Source organism: Mobula birostris, chromosome 1 (assembly GCF_030028105.1).
Source record: "Mobula birostris isolate sMobBir1 chromosome 1, sMobBir1.hap1, whole genome shotgun sequence".
Taxonomy (NCBI): domain Eukaryota; kingdom Metazoa; phylum Chordata; class Chondrichthyes; order Myliobatiformes; family Myliobatidae; genus Mobula; species Mobula birostris.
The window spans coordinates 58625452-58646245 of NC_092370.1; the positions used below are offsets into that span (position 1 = coordinate 58625452).

The following is a 20794-nucleotide window of genomic DNA, read 5'->3' on the forward strand; positions in this document are numbered from 1 at the left end:
CAATGCTTCTTAGAAGCTCATAAATGGAATCTATTTAGATTTTCAAGAGTGAAATAAAATCTTTACTGAATATTTGAGGAATGGCTTTTCATTTATATGCAACTGACATACCAATCCATCAGTTATAACATAGTCATCCACCTCATAGATAAAAGCTGACATTTTATCAAATAAGCCAAATTCTGGTCATGCACTCTAGGCTTCTTGATGGGAAAGAGAGTTCAATTTTAAAGACATGTGTCAAATTACCTATTAAAGGATTGAATCTTTCCAAACCACTTGAAGCATGATTTTGTTAAACACAATTATAGGCAAAATAAATTCAATTTTCACTATTAAGTGTGATTAAACTGTTGCAAATTATTTTAAAAATTACCTCAATGTATATTTCCTTTGACATTGCAAAAGACAACAATTATAGCCTATATGAAAGACATTCAATGATCAGTTCACTTCCAATTTGCTTGATGAAGATTGGGAGCACAAAAAGACTATTTAATTCCCTTCATAAGTTGCACTTATCCATAGTATTTTATTATTCTTCATTTCCCCATCAAAACTTAGCCTCATGAAACTGTTAACTAAAGCTTACTTGGAAATATTTCAGGCTCTGATTTACAAGATTGTGGATTCAAATTCCACTCTTGAGACTCGAGCACAAAAAAAATCAAGACTGACACTCCAGTGCAAAAACCTAGAAGTACTGTACTACCAAGTGTATCATATTTCTAAAGAGCTACTAATTTTTCAGCTGAGTTTAAAATTTAATTTAATTACTAATAGATTATGAAAACTCCTTGCAGACATTCAAATGTCTTAGCCAATATTTATACTCTAGTCAATACTACAGCAACTGATTAACCAGCTAGATCATTTTACTGCTTTATGAATAAAAACTGGCTGCTGCAGTTTCTGTATTACAACAAAGTGTACATTTCAGACACATTTAATGGACAACAAAATTGGCTGACATAGCACAAGACGCATGCAAGTCACTTTACACATTCAAATTGCTTTCTTATTTAAAGACATCTTAATTGCAGATGAATATAGCTGTTTCAGAATTGTTGAGTGTAGGTCGTCAGCTCCAATAACACCTCCCTTATGGCAATAATGAGAAGTGGACATATCCCATATGGGCAGGGTCCTTTAGGATAGTTGCCACCTTCTTAAGAGATCACCTCTTGAGCCACATCAGCAAGTTGCTCATTGGCAGAGAAACTGAAGGAGCTGGACTCAGAGTGGATCATGCTGCTGCATGTGTCAGAGCTCCTGGAGTGGGTGCGTAAAGATGGTGTGCAGTCTAACAGCAAGTGATCATCTTAGTCACTTTCCTTATGATTGCAAGACCCTGTTGGACATTAATAGTGTGGAATGTTGTAAGTCCAATTCATTGGTTTATTGGCAAACGGTAGGGGCAGACAGAAGGGGAACTGTGTGGCCTCGATCATAGCGAGAACTATGCCTCAAGCCACAGCATCGCCTGTTTGAAGTCACCCAAGGGAGGCATTGAAGTCGTACGCTCCACAGGAGTGTCGGAGACAGTGGGGCACAGTGTCGGTGTTGTCCCCAGTGTTTGTTCAGCAGAAGAAAAGCAATATTGTGTTTGAATGCAGACTGCTGTAACATTCATGGACTCAGGGACTTGGACTATATGTTATTTTTCTGTGACAGTACTTTATTGATATCATATGTGCTTGCTATCTTATACATCAGGGGTCCCCAACCTTTTTTGCAGTGCGGACCGGTTTCATGTTGACAATATTCTTGCAGACCGGACAACCCGGGGGGGGGGGGGGCGGGGGGTGGAATGTTTGCCAACGGACAAGAGTAGCAAATACGTTGCGTTTACCCAGAGGAAGACTACAATGACCATGAAGCCTTGCGCGGGCACCAGTGCGCATGCGTTATTTGCGCATGCGCACTCGTGTCGATTATTTTTCTACAAATCGTTTTTGGCGATTCTGTTCGGGGGGGGGGGGGGGGATGTTGATCACGACCGGAATATCAGTGATAAGTGGTTAATACATTCAATTTCGTTTCTAAAAGGTTTTATCTAACGAATTTAATATTAAACACACAGCACAATTTCCTCGCATGAATATAGCGATAAGTCAATTATCAGGGGAGGACAGGGGAGCTTGAAGTAAGTGTTGAACAAACTTCCAGTAGAAGTGTCAGAAGCAGGTTCGATATTATCATTTAAAGTTAAATTGAATAGGTATATGGACAGGAAAGTAATGGAGGGTTATGGGCTGAGTGCAGGTCGGTGGGACGATGTGAGGGTAGCACTCGGCACGGACTAGAAGGGCAGAGATCACCTGTTTCCGTGCTGTAATTGTTATATGGTTATATAAGTCAATAGCATCATAACATTTTAAGTAACATTTGGATATTAAACACAGCGCATATTTTCCCCGTATGAACTTATAAAATCATTGCAACGCACCAGTATCGCTGAATCAGTGGGAGCCCTGGGCTTGCTTTCCTGCAACAAGACGGTCCTATCGAGGGGTGATGGGGGACGGCGATACTCCAACGGGGTTCCTTATGTCCAGTCTAATCCGCAATTTAGTTTTTGTTACATTCATCACAGAGATATGTTGGAAATGGAAGCAACGTTTTCGGTGCTTCCGTGGCTATCTCAGGATATTGAGCCTTGACTTTGATCCAGAATGCCGGCAGAGATGTTATGTCAAACCAACTTTTCAGCCCGTCGTCATTTGCAAGCTCGAGGAGTTGATCTCCTTTCCGCGCTGAAATGAATGATGCGCGAGTAATGGCTCAACAGTGCGTGACAGGGAATGAGGAAAGGTGCAGCTGACCCATATCGCCAAATCATATCATTTCCTCGCGGCCCGGTAGCGCATGCTCTGCGGCCCGGTACCAGTCCGCGGCCCGGTGGTTGGGGACCGCCGTTATACATGCTATATGTGCCTTGTGCTGTGTGCGACTGTTGGTACTCCTGCACCTTGGCCCCAGAGTAAAGCTGTTCCATTTGGCTGTATTCATGGATACTCATGTATGGTTAAATGACAATTGAAGTTCAACTGAAGATGCCCTCAACAGTGGGGAGGGTTGTTGCATGGTAGAGCAGGTTGAGATCGCAACACTCTACAACCTTTTGCAATCCTGTGCATGAAGCTTCCATATGTCTGCTATGCAACAAGTCAGATTGGTCACCACTGTACACGAGGAAATTTTCAAGAGTCTTTGCTGACATATCAAATCTCCTCAAATTCCAAATGAACGACCCATTGATGTGCTCTCTTCATGATTCCATCAGCGCATTGGGCCCAGGATGGATCTCTCAGATGCCGAACTTTTAGCTGCACACAAACTTTTCAACCACTGACCTCTCAATAAGGGCAACAAGTGCAAGTGTGCGTTTTCCTGACATCCCCTTCATGAAGTCTACAATCAATTCTTTGGTCTTGCTAATGTTGACTACAAGATTTTTGTTCAAACACTACTCAACCAGCCGATTTAACTCATACCTGCACACCTCCTCGTCACCATCTGAGATTTTACCAACAACAGTATCATCTGCAAATCTATAAATGACTTCTGATCTGTGGTTAGCCACATAATCATGAGCGTAGTAAGAGTGGATCAGTGGTCTAAGCTCCCATTCTTGATGTGTGACTGTGTTGACTGCCAGCAAGGAAGATATGTTATTACCAATCCATACTGAACTGCAATATCAGAATCAGAAATCACTGGCATATGTAGTAAAATTTGTTGTTTTGTGGCAGCAATACATTGCAATACGTAATAATAATAACTGAATTTCAGAGCCCTACAAGGTACTCCATCAGGGCTTGTTGCCTTGCAAAAGTTCACCCTCTTGAAGGACAATCTGACATCAGCCTGACACAGAGATCAGAGGGACACAGGGTGCTGCAGGGATCCTCAGCTGTCATTTTATTCACCCTTTCAAAGCATGCATAAAAGAAATTGAGCTCATCTGGGACTGAATCATCACTCCCATTCATGATGTTAGGTTTCAGTTTGTAGTAAGTAATGGCCTACAAAATCAGCGAAAGTTGACGTGCATCCAATTCCACCTCCAAATTCGTTCAGAATTGTTCCTTTGCTCTTGATATAGCCCTCCGTAAGTTGTACCTGGTCTTCCTGTATAGTCTTGTCTCACCAGACTTGAATGCCACAGATCTAGCCCCCAGAAAACTACGAACCTTTTGCTACACCCACGGCTTTTGATTCGGGTATATACAGTACGTTCTCATAGCCACACACTCATCCACATAGGTTTTGATGAAGTCAGTTTCAACTGTGGCATACTCATTCAGAATCAAAGATGAATTCCTGAATACAGTCCAGTCCACCGACTCAAAGCAGTCCTGTAAGTGTTCCTGCGCTTCCCTTGAGCATACCTTCTTGGTCCTCACCGCTGCTGCTGCGGTCTTCAGTCACTTCCTGTAGAAGTACAGCCAGGATATCATACTTTACAAAGATTTTACAGGGGATGGCATGGTAAGCGCTCGATGGCAATATAACGGTGGTCCACCATGTTGGCAACTTTTGCTCGACAAGTGACATGTTAATAATAATTACTTAGAAACCTTTTCAAGCTGGCCTGGTTAAAATCCCCCAAAATGACAGGGAAAGCATCAGGGTACATGGTTTCATGCCTGTTATCCTGCAATGGTGCAATACAGTCGACCTTCACTAATCCAAATACCTGTAATCCAGTTCCTTTGATAATCTGGCACTGATCATGCTTAATGTGATCCTTCTGTAATTTGGCATTTTCACTAATCCAGCACTCCTCAGGTCCCAATGGTGCCAGATTAGTGAAGGTCGACCGGTACAACAAAACCTTTCCACAATTTACAAGACCTAGGTTTGGAACCTGATAGAATACAAGACATTGGTGGAAGACTTTGTACAATTTTGACTACCTTGTTGTAAGAGGTGTCATAAAGTGGGAAAGAGTACAATGAAGAGTTTAGAGAATATTGCCAGGACCCAAACATCTGAGTTATAGAGAGAAGTTGGGCAGGCTAGATCTTTCTCGGAGCATTAGAGACTGAAGGGTGACTTCATAGAGGTGTATAAATTTATAGAGGACATAGATGGAGTGTGTGCACACTGTCTTTTTCTCAGGAAGAAATCAAAACTGAGAAGACATAGGTTTAAGGTGAGGGGGGTAAGATTTAAAAAGGACAAAAGGGGCAACTTCTTCTGCAGAGTAACATACTCTATGGAACAAGCTGCAAGAGCAAATAGGTGATGCAAACACTGAAACATTTAAAAAATTCTTCAACAGATAAGGCTTAGAGGGAAATAAGCCAATGCAGACAAATCAAGATGGGAATCTTGGTCGACATGGATGAATTAAGCCAAAGGACCTGTTACCATGTTTTATTACTCTATCAAGTCTAATGAGTCGAAGAGAAAGTTCTCCCCTTGTTTCCATAGTTGAAATTCTAACACTGAAGGTTGACATTATTAAAACAAAGCAATCATTCAGTTATCCTAATGATACACTTCCTCATCCATTAAAACAGCACTATTGCAGTGTGCATCAACTATAAAATGTACTGCAGTTACTCATCTAAATACCTCTAATACCACCACCCAAACATGGGATCGCATCGAAGTACAAAAATATATTGTGATACGGTAGATGCAATACAGTTGACAGATTTACAAATATTACAAAAATTTCTCAAAGGCACTACAAAAAGTCAAGGCTTATGTGATGCACTGGGGCTGTATTAAAGTTATATTCCGATAATGGCACTAGATCTGCAATGCAAAAACACCCAGGCAACAATATCAGCCCAAGATAAATAGCTGAAAATTTAATGAGCAGATTAAGTTTTTTGCCCACTGGAAAGAAACTTAAAACATTGACTTTATTTGGCTGCATTAAACTCCCCTAGATGAAACTCTACTTCATTAGAGCAAAATTAAAATCAATCAAAATAAGAATGGCTTTCCAAAGAACATAAGACATAGGACTGGGCCATTCAGCTCATCAAGGCTGCTCCGCCATCTCATCATGACTGATCCAGTTCCCTCTCAACCCCATTCTCCTGATATTTCCCCATAATCTTTCAAACCCTGACCAATCAAGAATCTATCAACTTATACCTTAAATACACTTTCTGAGACAACAAATTCTATACATTCACCACCTGGCTAAAGAAATTCTTCCTCTATCAAAGCTATTGCAAATTCCTGTGTACATATTAAATCATCATCTTTCACTGCTACTAAGCCAAGCTTTGACAGTTGGCAAGAAAATTCTCTTTAATTTAAAAATATTAGTAGAGGACAGTACAGTCATTACTGGATGCAATGGTCTGAGTATTCTCAGGAAGGTCATATCCTTCACAGCCAAGTATAATAAATAACTACATTACAGACAAACAAAATTATCAATTTTACCATTTTTCCTAGTCCTTGCTTAGTACTTTTAACAATAAAATAAAATACATGAGTGAATAATTCTAAACAATGGCAAAAACACAAACAGGTTTGACAGTATGGAATTGAAACAGAATACACGCCTGTTTTTCAGAGATTCAAACATCAAAGTAAATTTATTAACAAAGTACATATATGTCACCATTTACAACTCTGGGATACATTTTCTTGCGAGCATGCTCAATAAGTCTATAATAACTATAACAGAATCAAGGAAAGACTGCACCAACTTAAGCATTCAGTGTGTAAAAGACAACAAGCTGTGCAAATACAAAAAAATAAACAAACAAACAATAGATATCGAAAGCATGAAATGAAAAGTCCTTGAAAGCGAGTTCATAGGTTGTGGAAACATTTCACTGATGGGTGTTTCTAACCAGACTGCGATGCAACCAATCAATATACTCTCCACCGTGCACCTATAGAAGTTTGTCAAACTCTTAGATGACATGCCAAATCTTTGCAAACTTCAAAGACAGTAGAGGTGCTGCCAAGCTTTCTTTGTAATGGCACTTGCGTGAGGGACCCAGGACAAATCTTCAGAAACAAGATTTCCGAGGAATTTAAAGTTCCACCTCTGAACCCCTGATGAGGACTAGCTCAGGAACCTCCAGTTTCCTCCTCCTATAGTTGATAATCAGCTCCTTGGTCTTGCTGACATTGAGTAAAAGGTTGTTGTTGTGGCACCATTCAGCCGATTTTCAATCTCCCTCCAATATGCTGATTTGTCACCATCTTTGATTCAGTTAATGATAGTGGTGTCATCAGCAAAATTAAATACAGCATTGGAGGTGTGCTTAGTCTCACAGTCATAGGTATAGTGCAAGTGCAAGCTATATCTATGGTTTACACAGTAAGTAACATTGTTTTAAAGTGATTGAAAATTTTATTGCTATTCAAAGTCAACGAAACTCAAATGGACTTTTAAGACAGTGGAAGGGAGGATGCCACTCTGGTTTAAAAGTCCATTTAAGGAAGTGTAACTTTCATCTTTCAATACTGACATACTCTTCTGGCAAACATACAGTCTCTGGTAAATAAAATCAAAACAATACAAGACAGGTACAACTTACGTAGGGCTATCTCAAGAGCAAAGGAACAATTCCAAACCAAGTTGACAGCAGAATCGGATGCATGTCGACACTAGCAAGGCTTGCAGGCCATTACTTCCTACAAAGTGAAACCTAACATCAAGTATGGCAGTGATGTTTCAGTCCCAGATGAACTCAATGCTTTTTATGCACACTTTGAAAGGATGAATAAAACTACAGCCATGAGGACCCCTGCAGCTCTCGATGACCCAGTGATCTTTATCTTAGAGGCCAACGCCAGATTATCCTTCAAGAAGGTGAACCCTCGTAAAGCAACAGGCTGGAGTACCTGACAGGGTTTTGAAAACCTGTGCCAACCAACAGGTAGGTGTGTTCTAAGACCTTCTCAATCTCTGATAGCTACAGTCAGAAGTTCCCACCAGCTTCAAAAGAGCTCAAGAAGAGCAGGCTGAGCTACCTTAATGACAGTTATCCACTAGTACTCACACCTACAGTGATGAAGTGCTCTGAGAGGTTGGTCATGGCTAGAAACAACTCCTGTCTCAGCATGGACCTGGACCCACTACAATTTGCCTATCACTATAACAGGTCTACAGCAGGCGCAAGCTCAATGACTTTTCATGCGGCCTTGGATCATCTGGGCAATACTAATAGTTACGTCAGGATGTTGTCTATTGACTACAACTCAGCATTTAACACAATCATTCCTACAACTCTGATTGAAAAGCTCCAAAACCTGGGCCTTCGTACCTCCCTCTGCAACTGGGTCCTCGACTTCCTCACCAGAAGACTAGAATCTGTGCAGATTGGAAATAACATCTCCACCTCACTGATAATCCAACACTGCATTACTCTCTCTGCAGATATGACTGTATGGTTAGACACAACTCAAATGCCATCTATAAGTTTGCTAATGACAAAACTATCATTGGCAGAATTTCAGATGTTAATGAGAAGCCATACAGGAGAGAGATATATCAGCTAGTTGAGTGGTGTCACAGCAACAACCTTGCACTCAGCATCAGTGAGACCAAAGAACTTCCTTTCTTTTTCAATTTTTTTTATTGAGTTTCAAATTGATAAACATTAACAATGATAAGTGATGCTATGTCTCAGTGTGGAGAAAATTAGAAGTCGAACCTTTGAACCTTTATTTGATTTTGAGAAAAGGTGGGGTTCATTTGTTTGTTATTATCATTTGAGTTAATTGATAGATTTCCTCCATGATCTAATTGTAAATTTTTGATTTTTTTTTCCTGACAGTTTGATGTTTATCTTTAGAAGCTTTTTGTATGACACCTGGCTCTGGATTGTACACCTAATGGGGTATTTTTTCCCCACTTTTTCTAGGGTTTTTTTTTATTATCACCAAAATTTTTCAATCCTTAAAATAATGGTTTTTTTTCCTTGAGACATTGTAAGTGTTGTTTACTTTGATGTACTCGTGTTATTTTTGAATAATATAATAGTAGTAAAAAGATTTGAAAGAACAGTGATAATAATACAAAGAGATCGGGATTACATTAATAACGGTTAACGTATACAGACACCGACTCCAAGTAACATATTTAATTTAAACCTCCCAAACTCTTAATAACTGAACATGAAAAAAATTCAAAAAGAAGTTTTTACCCCCTACACTAAAAAAAACAAAACAAAACAAAGACTAGGCTGCCATATTTCATCAGTTAAGATCATTATTTGTCATTAACTCCGCTCCTCTATACACAAACAAAAAGTTATTTAAAATGGATTCGGAAAAGGTCAGCTTATATCATATGAAAATGTTGAATAAATGGCCTCCATGTTTCTTCAAATTTAACTGAAGGATCGGTGGTACCACTCCTAATTTTTTCCAGGTTTAAACATGTTATAGTTTGGGAAAACCACTGAAATGTAGTAGGGGGATTAGAATCTTTCCATTTAAATAAAATGGATATTCTGGCTATTAATGTAACAAATAAAATCAAATGACAAGCTGAAGGGGATAAATGACTAAAGTCTATCATTGGTACTCCAAAAATTACGGTAATAGGATGAGGTTGTAAATCAATATGCAAAACTACTGAAATATCAAAAATGTCTTTCCAATATTTTTCCAGAAGAGGGCAAGACCAGAACGTGTGTCAAGGAAGCTACCTCAGAATTACATCTGTCACATACAGGATTTATATGACCATAAAAATGAGCTAACTTATCCTCAGACATATGGGCCCTAAGAAACACCTTAAATTGTATCAAAGAGTGTCTAGCACACATTGAAGAAGTGTTAACTGGTTAGAGAATTTTCTCCCATTTCCCTAAGGGTAAAGATACCTGAAGTTCTCTTTCCCATTCACTCTTCATTTTATCAGACATACCTAAACGTATTTTCGTAATTAAATCGTAAACAATTGCTATTAAACTCTTCTGATAGAGGTTTAAACCTAAAATATTTTCTGTAATTTCAGTTTGATGTGATATCAGAAAAGTAGGTAAAATAACCTTCAAAAAGTTTCTAACCTGTAAATATCTGAAAAAATGTGATCTAGGCAAATTATATTTATTAGACAACTGTTCAAAGGACATGAAACAATTATCCATGAATAAATCATGAAAACATATTATTCCCTTCGTTTTCCATAAAAGAAAAGCTTGATCAGTTCTGGATGCTTGGAAGAAAAAATTGGACATAATAGGACTTGATAGGGATAAATTTATTCAATCCAAAAAATTTACGAAATTGAAACCATATTCGTATTGTATATTTAATTATTGGATTGTTTGTTTATTCAGTTTAGTAAGTGCAAAGGAAAGCGAAGCCCCTAAAATAGAAGCCAATGAGAACCCCTGTACAGACTCACACTCAAGGTTCACCCATCGTGGACATTGAATTTCACCCAAATCTTGTGTCCAGAACATTAGATATCGAATATTAATTGCCCAATAATAGAATCTAAAGTTCGGTAATGCCAAACCGCCATACTTTCTGTAAATATTTCTTACTTAATCTAAGATTTTTATTCTGCCATACATATGAAGAAATTTTAGAATCAATAATAACAAAAAAGGATTGAGAGATGAAGATTGGTACTGCCTGAAATAGATACAGAAATTTAGGTAAAATAATCATCTTAATAGCATTGATTTGACCAATCAATGATAGAGACAATGGGGACCATTTAGTAAGCAGATGTTCAACATGATCAATTAAGGGTAAAAAGTTATCTTTAAATAGATCCTTATGCTTCTTAGTAATTTTAACACCCAAGTAGGTAAAATAATCAGTAACCAGTCTAAATGGTGATTGTCTATAGATTGGAACTTGCATATTTAATGGAAAAAGCTCACTCTTATTAAGATTCAATTTATAACCAGAAAAACTACTAAACTGAGCAAGTAGTAATATTACTGCAGGGATTGAATTCTCTAGATTAGAGATATATAGTACCAGGTCATCTGTATATAATGATACCTTATGTGTCTCATTCCCACGAATAATGCCAATTATACTGGGTGAATCATGAAGAGCGATTGCCAAGGGCTCCAAGGCAATATCAAATAGTAAAGAGCTTAAAGGACAGCCCTGTCTAGTACCTCGAAAAAGCCTAAAAAAAGCGGATCTCTGATTATTAGTAAGTACAGAAGCCAAAGGTATATGATATATCAATTTAATCCAAGATATGAATTTTGGGCTAAAATTATATTTCTCTAGGATGTTAAATATTCCCATTCAACTCAATCAAACGCCTTCTCAGCGTCAGGTGAAATAACACATTCTGGAGTTTTAGATGAAGTATATACAATGTTCATCAACTTCCTAACATTAAAATATGAATAACGATTTTTAATAAATCCTGTCTGGTCATCAGAGACAATTTGTGGAAATACATTTTCCAATCTAATTGCTAATATTTTGGAAAAAATTTTGGAGACAAATTTGACAAGGATATAGGTCTATATGATGCACATTCAGTGGGGTCTTTATCTTTTTTAGGAATTAAAGAAATAGATACTTCATAAAAAGATTGTGGTAATTTACCTACAAATAAAGCATCCTTAAAAATTCTACGTAACCAAGGAGAAAGAAGACTTGAAAAAGATTTTAAAAATTCTACTGTATACCCATCCAGGCCAGGTGCTTTACCAGAATTCATCGAGGAAATTGCTTTATTTCTTCTTCCGTAATGGGTGCATCTAATGTTAAACATTCATTAAGTGGTAATTTCGGAATATTCAATTTTCTTAAAAATTCATGCATTATGGTAGAATCATCAGAAAATTCTGATTGGTATAAAGAGATATAGAATTCTTGAAAAGATATATTAATTTCGTCATGGTCAACCGTCAAAGTACCATCCCATTTACGAACTTTAATAATCTGACGATTAGCCGAAGCAGCTTTCAATTGGTTGGCCAGTAATTTACCCGATTTATCACCGTGTATACAAAATTGACTCTTAGTTTTACGAAATTGATTTTCGATTGGAGATGTTAGTAACAAACTGTGTTGCATCTGAAGTTCAACTCTCTTTTTGTAAAGCTCCAAATTAGTAGCAGCAGAATATTTTTTTATCAATTTCTTTAATCTTATCAACCAATGTACGTATTTCATTATTAATTCATTTTTTCAATCCAGCAGAATATGAAATAATTTGCCCACGGATATATACTTTAAAGTGTCCCATAATATCCCACTGGAAATTTTTTCCGTAAAATAAGTTGAGAAGAAAAAGCAATCCGTTCTTTAATAAAGTTAACAAAATTTAAATCCTGAAGCAGAGTAGAATTGAACTGCCATTGTCTAGCACTGGAAGTTACATCAATTAATTTGACTGATAGTTTCCGGGGCTCATGATCAGAGACAGCAATTGTATCATACTCTCAGGCAGTAACAGATGAAACTAATCGAGAGTCAATTAAAAAGTAATCAATTCTAGAGTAATTATGATATATGCAAGACAAGAATGAGAACTCTTTATCATTAGGATATAAAAACTTCCAAACTTCTGAAATTCCAGGATCTATTAAAAAGGAATTAATAAAGATAGCGGATTTGTTTGGAAGTACCTGACTGGGTGCAGACCTGTCCATCAAGGGTTTCAGGCAACAGTTAAAATTTCCACCCATTATCAACGTATATTCATTTAAATTAGGAAGAGGTGCAAATAAATACTTAAAAAAATCAGGATAATCAGTATTTGGTGTGTAGATATTAACCATAACAACTTTTTGATTATCAAGTAAACCAGTAATTAACAGAAATCTACCATTTGGGTCTGAAATTGTTTCATAGTGAACAAATGAAATCAAGGAATCAATAAAAAGAGACTCCTTTCACCTTCTCCTGTGAATTGGAGCAAAATTGATATTCTTTCCAAAACCTAATAAAACGCTGATTATCCTCCTTCCTTACATGAGTTTCCTGGGCAAAGATAATCAGAGAATTCAATCTATGAAAAGTTTTAAAAATCTTCTTCCATTTGATCAGATGATTCAAACCGTTCATATTCCATGAAACAAAGTTAATAATGTTATCCATTGTACTTGAATAAACCATATGGTGTGTAAAGGGTTTACCTTACCACATAGGAAACTCATGAATCAGGAAGAGGGAAAAAAGTTTAAAAAGGAACCGGAAGTCACGACAATTCAGACATATTTGTAGTTTCAGATCAGCCCAGATGGAAAAAAATAAACTAAAAATAGCACCACTCCCGCCCACAAAAGCCTGAAAACTGGCCAATAGACAGCCAGAAAGCTATCTAGACACTTCCCTACCCCCATCTCTCTTGAAGGCAGTCTCCAAAATTGAAAAGAATCCAAAACACCACCCACAGTCAAAACATTGAGAAGGAAATGCCATAAAAAAACACCAAACAAATGTTTAAAAAAAAACAGCCATTTGCAAAACATGTTGAAAGGCAAGATCTTGGAAAGTGAAACAGAATACAATTTTATTAATATTTCAAGAAAAAAATCAATCACCAAATCAGGTTCTTAATTATTTTCAAAAACAAACAATTACAAATAATAAAATAAAGTAATAAAGGGAGAAAAAAAGGAACTTTAACGTAAAAGCATGATAAATATCCATACTCCAAAACAAAAGTACAAGCATTATCAAACCAAGGACAAAATTCTTCAAACTTTAAAAGTCCAAATCTATGAACTGGTTATTAACTTATAAACCAAATGAATACAGACATGAAAAAACAGTAAATTTATTAGACAGCTAAGATCGAACATTCATCCTCAATGAATTGATGAGCTTCATCTGCGGATTTAAACCACTTACGTGATCTAGCAAGCAGAACAACCCTTAGGCAAGCTGGAAATAGCAGAGCTGGTTGGAACTTTCTTTGATAGAGCTCGGACATCACTGGTTTAAAAAGCGATCTTTCTCACATTACCTCAGGACTGTAATCTTCGACCAAACGAAACTTGAGGTCTCCGTATTCAATAACCCCTTTCCAATGGGCAATTCGAATTAAATGCTCCTTGCTATACACATTGTGGGATCGGAGTATGACAGGTCGAGGTTTCAGTTCTTCAGGGGGTTTTGCTCTTAAAACCCGGTGGGCGCGATCAATTATAGGGGAAGTAGAAAAAACTTCAGAGCCAAACACGTCCATTAAAAATTGAGAAAAAAATTTAGCAAGGACACCACCTTCAATGTCTTTCTATTATTCGCAAATTCTGTCTACGACTGTGACTTTCCAGGTCGATAATCTTAGCTTTATATTGTTCCAGTGTTTGAATGTTCGAAGTTAATTTCTTTTCCAACAAATCTAGCTTGCGGTCTCTCTGTCTATCAGCTTCATCAAGTTCGGAAATTTGCCGTTGCTGTTTTCAACACTCCTGCTTAAGTGCTCCCAGTCTACTTCCAATCTCCTTTAATAATACTTCAAAATTAGAAAATCTTGTATCGAATTTATCATCCAAGAGCTTCGACATAGCCTTCAAAGTGAGTTGAGACTTAGGCTGTTGAGAGTCACCTTCTCTCCTTCCATTTCCATTATCAGCTTCCTTGCCTTCGGCTAATGCCTTTTTCCCTCTGGTACTCACTTCCAGCGATTAAAAATCAAAGTTCAAGCATATAAAAGTGTTATAAACACTTTAATATAGATAGTAAAAGGGTGGTAAAAAGATTGAAAAATGAACGGAGCAAAGCCAAAATGCGACTTACTCCATCTAGTGCCCCAAGAGATCTCCGAGACCAAAGAGCTGATTGTGGACCTCAGAAATGGTAAGAAGAGAAAACACACACCAGTCCTCAAAGAGGGATCAGAAGAGGAGAGGGTGAGCAATTTCAACTTTCTGGGTGTGAACACCTCTGAGGAACTAACTTGGGCCCAGCATTATCAACGCAATTACAAAGAAAGCACAACAACAGCTATATTTCATGAGGAGTTTGAGGAGATTTGGTATGTCACCAAAGACACTCGCAAATTTCTACAGACGTACCGTGGAGAGTGTTCTAACTGGGTACATCACCATCTGGTGTTTGGGGGGAGGGGGGAGGGGGGAGGCTACGGCACAGGATTGAAAGAAGCTGAGCAAGTTGTCAGCTCAGCCAGCTCCATCATGGGTACTAGCCCTCAGTACCCAGGACATCTTCAAGGTGCAATGGACCTAAAAGGCAGCATCCATCATTAAAGAACCCCATCACCCAGAACATACCCTCTTTTCATTGCTACCATTAGGAAGGAGGTGCAGAAGCTTAAAGGCACACACTCAATGATTCAGGAACAGCTTCTTTACCTCTACTATCAGATTTCTGAATGGACATTGAACCCATCAACACTACCTCAACTTTTTTTGCACTAGTTATTTATTTACTATAGTGTGTGTGTGTGTGTGTGTGTGTGTGTGTGTGTGTGTGTGTGTATTTGCACTACTTATTTATTTACTATATAGTGTATATATATTTTTTACTGTAATTTATGGTTTTTATGTATTGCTGCCTCAAAAGTAACAAATTTCACGACATATGCTAGTGATATTAAACATGATTCTAATCAGTATGATATTTAATCTTAACATAGATGTGATGGGCCAAAGAGCCTGTTTCTGTACCTCCAATGATCCCATAAAGTCCCAGTCCACAATTTCCCAAGGCATCACAGTACATACTTATGCTAAGTAGCACATTCATCCAGACTATTGCACTTAAAATTTCAGAAACTGGATCATACCTTGACGTGATTATATTCACTTTTACTGTTAATGTCAGCTGAATTGAAGATAGTAGATTTGCTTTCTGAGCCAAGTTTACCATTCTGTCGAAAAGGACTTGACAAAGGTAGCCCTGCAACACTCATTCCATCTGAAAGACAAAACAGAAAAATATTTTTGAATGGCTTGTCATATGAAGTGTGTTTGATGGCGCTGGGCCTGTAATCACTGAAATTCAGAAGACTGAGGGGTGATCTCATTGAAACCTACCGAATGGTGAAAGCCACACACATCAAAGTTGCTGGTGAACGCAGCAGGCCAGGCAGCATCTCTAGGAAGAGGTACAGTCAACATTTCGGGCCAAGACCCTTCGTCAGGACTGTGGAAAGGCCTTGAATGGTGAAAGGCCTTGATAAAGTGGATATGGAGAGGATGTTTCCTGTGGTGGGAGAGTCTAAAACATGAGGACACAGCTTCAGAATAGAAGGGCATCCTTTTAGAATGGAGATAAAGAAGAAATTCTTTAGCCAGAGAGTGGTGAATCTGTAGAATTCTTTGCCACAGGCAGCTGTGGAGCCCAAGATTTTAATGTATATTTAAGGCAGATGTTAATATATTCTTGACTAGTCAGGGCATGAAGGGATACAGAGAGAAGGCAGGAGATTGGGGCCAAGAGGAAAAATGGATGAAATGGTGGAGCAGACTAGATGGGTCAAATGGCCTAATTCTGCTTCTATATTTTATGGAAACAACAGGAATTCTGCAGATGCTGAAAATTCAAGCAACACACATCAAAGTTGCTGGTGAACGCAGCAGGCCAGGCAGCATCTCTAGAAAGACGTACAGTCGACGTTTCAGGCCGAGACCTGACAAAGGGTCTCGGTCTGAAACGTCAACTGTACCTCTTCCTAGAGATGCTGCCTGGCCTGCTGCGTTCACCAGCAACTTTGATGTGTGTTGTCTATATTTTATAGTCTATTTTTAAGTGAAACATTAGTATATCCAAATTAAATCTATTTGAAAAGTTTTATCATTTTCAGTAATTTATGAAAAGTGCAAAGAAGTAATAGAAATTGTGTTTTAAAGACTGCACATTCACTATTAATTACTTTTGTCAATTCTATGAACAGGAAGGATTGCATCTACTTAATACACACAAAAAAAATCAAAGGATTTGCATATCACGGTTAATCAGCCATATGCTTACTGGGGATTCAATATCGAAAATGAAATATCAACTTCTTTCTCAAAGACAAAGTGGCATGCCATGAAGATCTGCACAAAGAAACACCTTCCACAAATTGAACATTAATCAAAACATTTCTCAGCCAACATGTACCTTTAAAAGGTGGGCACCATTGTAATACAGAAATGCGGAAGTCACTTGAAACACAAGTACCACTGAAATGCAAGAAATGTAGCAGTTGTTTTCAATGTAGTCAGATCCCAAATAACAGTGAAATAATTACAGAACAAGATAATTCTGCAATAGTAGCAAAGGGAGATCAATGGCACCAAAAAAAAAACCATGGGAGAAGTCTCTTAGTACTCTTTGAAATAGTCTGAAGGAATATTTTAACTCACCTCGGACCTTGAGTTAATTACTCATCTGAAAGGTAGTACTATTTTGTATTTGCTTCAGATTTGCATTCAAGGTTCTAAAATGGGACAAATATTTATCCATTCAGAGACAAGAGTGCAAGCATCAAATCACTGAACTCGATTATGGGCTTGGTCATTTATGTCTGTTCAAATTATAGAACAGTTTTAACTTAAATGATGAAATAAAAAATGAAACCAAAACGTCAAGTTTTCTGCTGTTCTGCTTCGTAATATCACCCTGATCAACCAATTATAATTTTGAAGTAATGTCACTATATCCAGCTTTCTTTCTTAAGAGGAACCTGATCAAGTTAACCACAATTAAACTGGACCACATTTGAGAAAATAAAAGCATTGTTATCCAGTCGAAAAGATAAGAGCACAGAATCAGGCTTGGCAGCCCAAGACCACATCAACAACAAACCGTCCATTTATACTATCTGCAAAAAAATCTCTACTTTTTATTCTCCCTCCATCCTGACAGGATTTTCCGAGATTCTTCTGCTCACCAACATATAAGGGACAATTTATAGAGGCCAATTAACCTATAAACCCACACACACATTTGCAACAGGCTACACTCTCTTCTTGCTGCCACCAACAGCAAGGTGGTATGGGAGCTTCAGGTTCAACAACAGTTATTACTCTTCAACCACAAGGCTCCTGAGCCATCGTGGTCAACTTCACTCACTTCAACTCTGAAATGATTCCACAACCAATGGACTCGCTTTTAAGGAGTCTACAAAATCATGTTCACAGTTTTATTTAATTACTTATTAATATATTATATATATTTTTGTATTTGCACAGTATGTCTTCTTTTGTACATTGGTTGTTTGCCAGTCTTTGTTTAATTTTTCATGAATTTCATTATATTTCTGTTCTACAGTGAATGCCTGCAAGAAAATTAATCTCAAGGTAGCATATGCTGACATATATGTACTTTTTAAATAAAGCTACTTTAAACTTTTCTTTTAATCCACTAGTTATTAAAGAGCCAGTAATGGCAGTCAGCCAAGTATTTTGTTCCTCGTGAAATGTGAGAGATCAAGACGTTAGGTGGCTCGGACATTTTCTAGAATTGTGTCCAGCTGCAGCCACTCTCAAACCACATGGATCAAATGGAGAAGCAGTTAGACTCACCAAGGACAGGCAAAGTAGGGTATAGAGGAGCTTCATGGATGTGGTCACATGAAAGTTTTGGCTAGGTGGATGGGTAACCACCTGGGAGGGGCAGGCCATTAGTGCAGTAGTCTCTTGTGACTATTATCCCCATCACAAACAAGTTTAGCACTTTGCATACAGTTTGAAGGGTTGGTCTCTTGGTGAAAGCAACAGCCAGATAAATGCCACCATGACAGTCTCTGTTATATGACAGAGAGGGCTGAAGTGAAAGCAAGCAGTGGTGATAAAGGATCTTACAGTCGGGGGCACAGATAGGCTTTACTGTAGCTGTTCTGTACTTAATATTTCAGTTGTATTTGAGTAATACTGTGAATATATTGGTTGATTAAACATTGTTTAAATAATTAATTACAGGCCATTTGTCAAAATAAGTGAATTACATACTTCATGATACTACCACATGATAGGTGCCTGCCTCACTTAAAGTAAACATGAAGTTAGACTCACATTTTGGACTCCCACCTTTTCCTTTCAATTAGTTTAATATTTGGAGTAACAAAACATAACAGTCGTGATAAGGCATTTTTAAAACAAACCCAAGATGACCACCTACTTGTTGAAGCACAGGAGGCTGTTCAAGTCTTAAAAACACAGTGAGAAACTGTCAAGTTATAAAAAATACTCAGCACTATTTTTTCTTCGGAGAAAAGTGCTTTCTTTGCAAAAGGGAGGACGATTAAGTTTTTAAAAAGCAATAAACAGAAGAATCACAAAAGAAAACAGTGAGTACCAGGTAATAATAATCATAAATTTTTAAAAAGGCAGAAATCGCCAGCTACTTCAGAAAGATTGATGCATTCAATTGCATAAGAGATAACTGGAATATGTATACTGAGCTAATTGAGCAGTATTTTAAAGCAAATGAAATAGCCAATAAGAAACAAGTAGCAGTCTTCCAGAGTGTATTGGGTTTAAAAGCATGCAACTTGCTTAGAAGTTTAACTTCTCCAAGCAAACCAGCTGAAATGAACTCAGTTGATATTGTGAAAGTAATGCAGGAATATTTAGATCTGAAACCATTGATGATTACACAATGCTTTAGGTTTCATAAGCTGAATCAAAAGGATGGGGAGTCCATTTCAACGTACTTGGCTGAATCGAAGAAGTTCTCTGAGCATTGTCTGTTTGGTAATGGACTTAATGATGCACTGAGAGATCATTTAGTTTGTGGAATCTTCAAGAAAGTTCTCAAAGACAGCTCCTAACTGAAGCACGAGATACATTTAAAAGAGCAGTTGAAATATCTGTATCAATGGAAACAGCAGAGAAACAACTGAATTGCAGTCAGCAATGAAAGTGAGTATGAACAAAATTGCAGCATCTGGATGGAGGACTGCCTGACCGAACAAATTGTGTTACCATTATGGTAGGGGCTCACTTACATCAGACCGATGCAAATTTAAAGGTAAAACTTGAAAAAAATGCAACAAAGTAGGACACAAAGAGCATGTCAGGCAGACAAAAATAAATGGACTGCACAGGGAAGAGAAAAAAAAAGATAAAAAGTCATGTTGCCATTTCAAAAAGAACACTAATCTGCATGCTACTAATGAAAAATCTGATAATGATGATAGTGACACAGGACCAGGTAGCCTTGAGATTTACCATGTGAAACATGAGACAAGCAATATGGCTTACACTAGAAGTTATCAGCAAATCAATTAAAATAGAATTGGATACTGGCTCAGCTGTTTCAGTCATTCCACAAAATGAGTTTGAATGGTATTTCAAAGTTACTGAACTGAAGCTTGCAGTTATCCAACTAAGATCCAAAACTGGAGGAAAGATAACTCCTGTTGGAATGATATTTGTAATAGAGAAATACAGCAACCAACAAGCCACATTGAGCTTGTATGTAGTAAAAGAAAAAAGGAAAGACCAGCATTGTGGGGGCATAATTGGCTAGGACAACTACAACATAATTGGACATCTATCCACCATTTGTATGCCACATCCACTGGAACACAGTCAAGTAAAAGCAAATTAAGAAAGGTACTGGATGATGCAAAAACTGTTGCCATGCTGTCCTCCATAAACTATTGCTCAGCAAAGGGCAAACAGGTGTTGGTGCCTAGCTCTGTGCTTCTGGTTGGAAAGAATATTGGACCGAAGAAGGACCATGCTGCTCAGAGGAATCATGAAAGTTATGAAAGCAGTGGTCCGACTACAAAGTTTTTGGAGGCAACGGATCTGAGAGACCTTCTGATATGTTAATCAGACAGTTACTTACAAAACGTGGCTTGGTTTTAAGCTGGAAGGGAGTTCAAGGATCTTCAGTAAAGTTGCAAGTATTTGGCTTTTGTGAGTAAAAAGAACCAGCTTCTACTCTGCACCCATTAAGG

The 20794-nt window shown here is 37.8% G+C and overlaps 1 protein-coding gene across 10 annotated transcripts in view; it reads right to left on the bottom strand.

Moving 5' to 3' along the window:
- Window positions 1–20794, bottom strand: part of trappc9 (trafficking protein particle complex subunit 9) — a 711836-nt gene that overhangs the window by 458180 nt on the left and 232862 nt on the right. For all 10 annotated transcript variants that reach the window (XM_072255618.1, XM_072255596.1, XM_072255577.1 and 7 more), the window contains one exon: window positions 15686–15816. In XM_072255618.1, the coding sequence (XP_072111719.1) occupies window positions 15686–15816 (131 nt within the window). The remainder of the gene's footprint in view (window positions 1–15685; window positions 15817–20794) is intronic.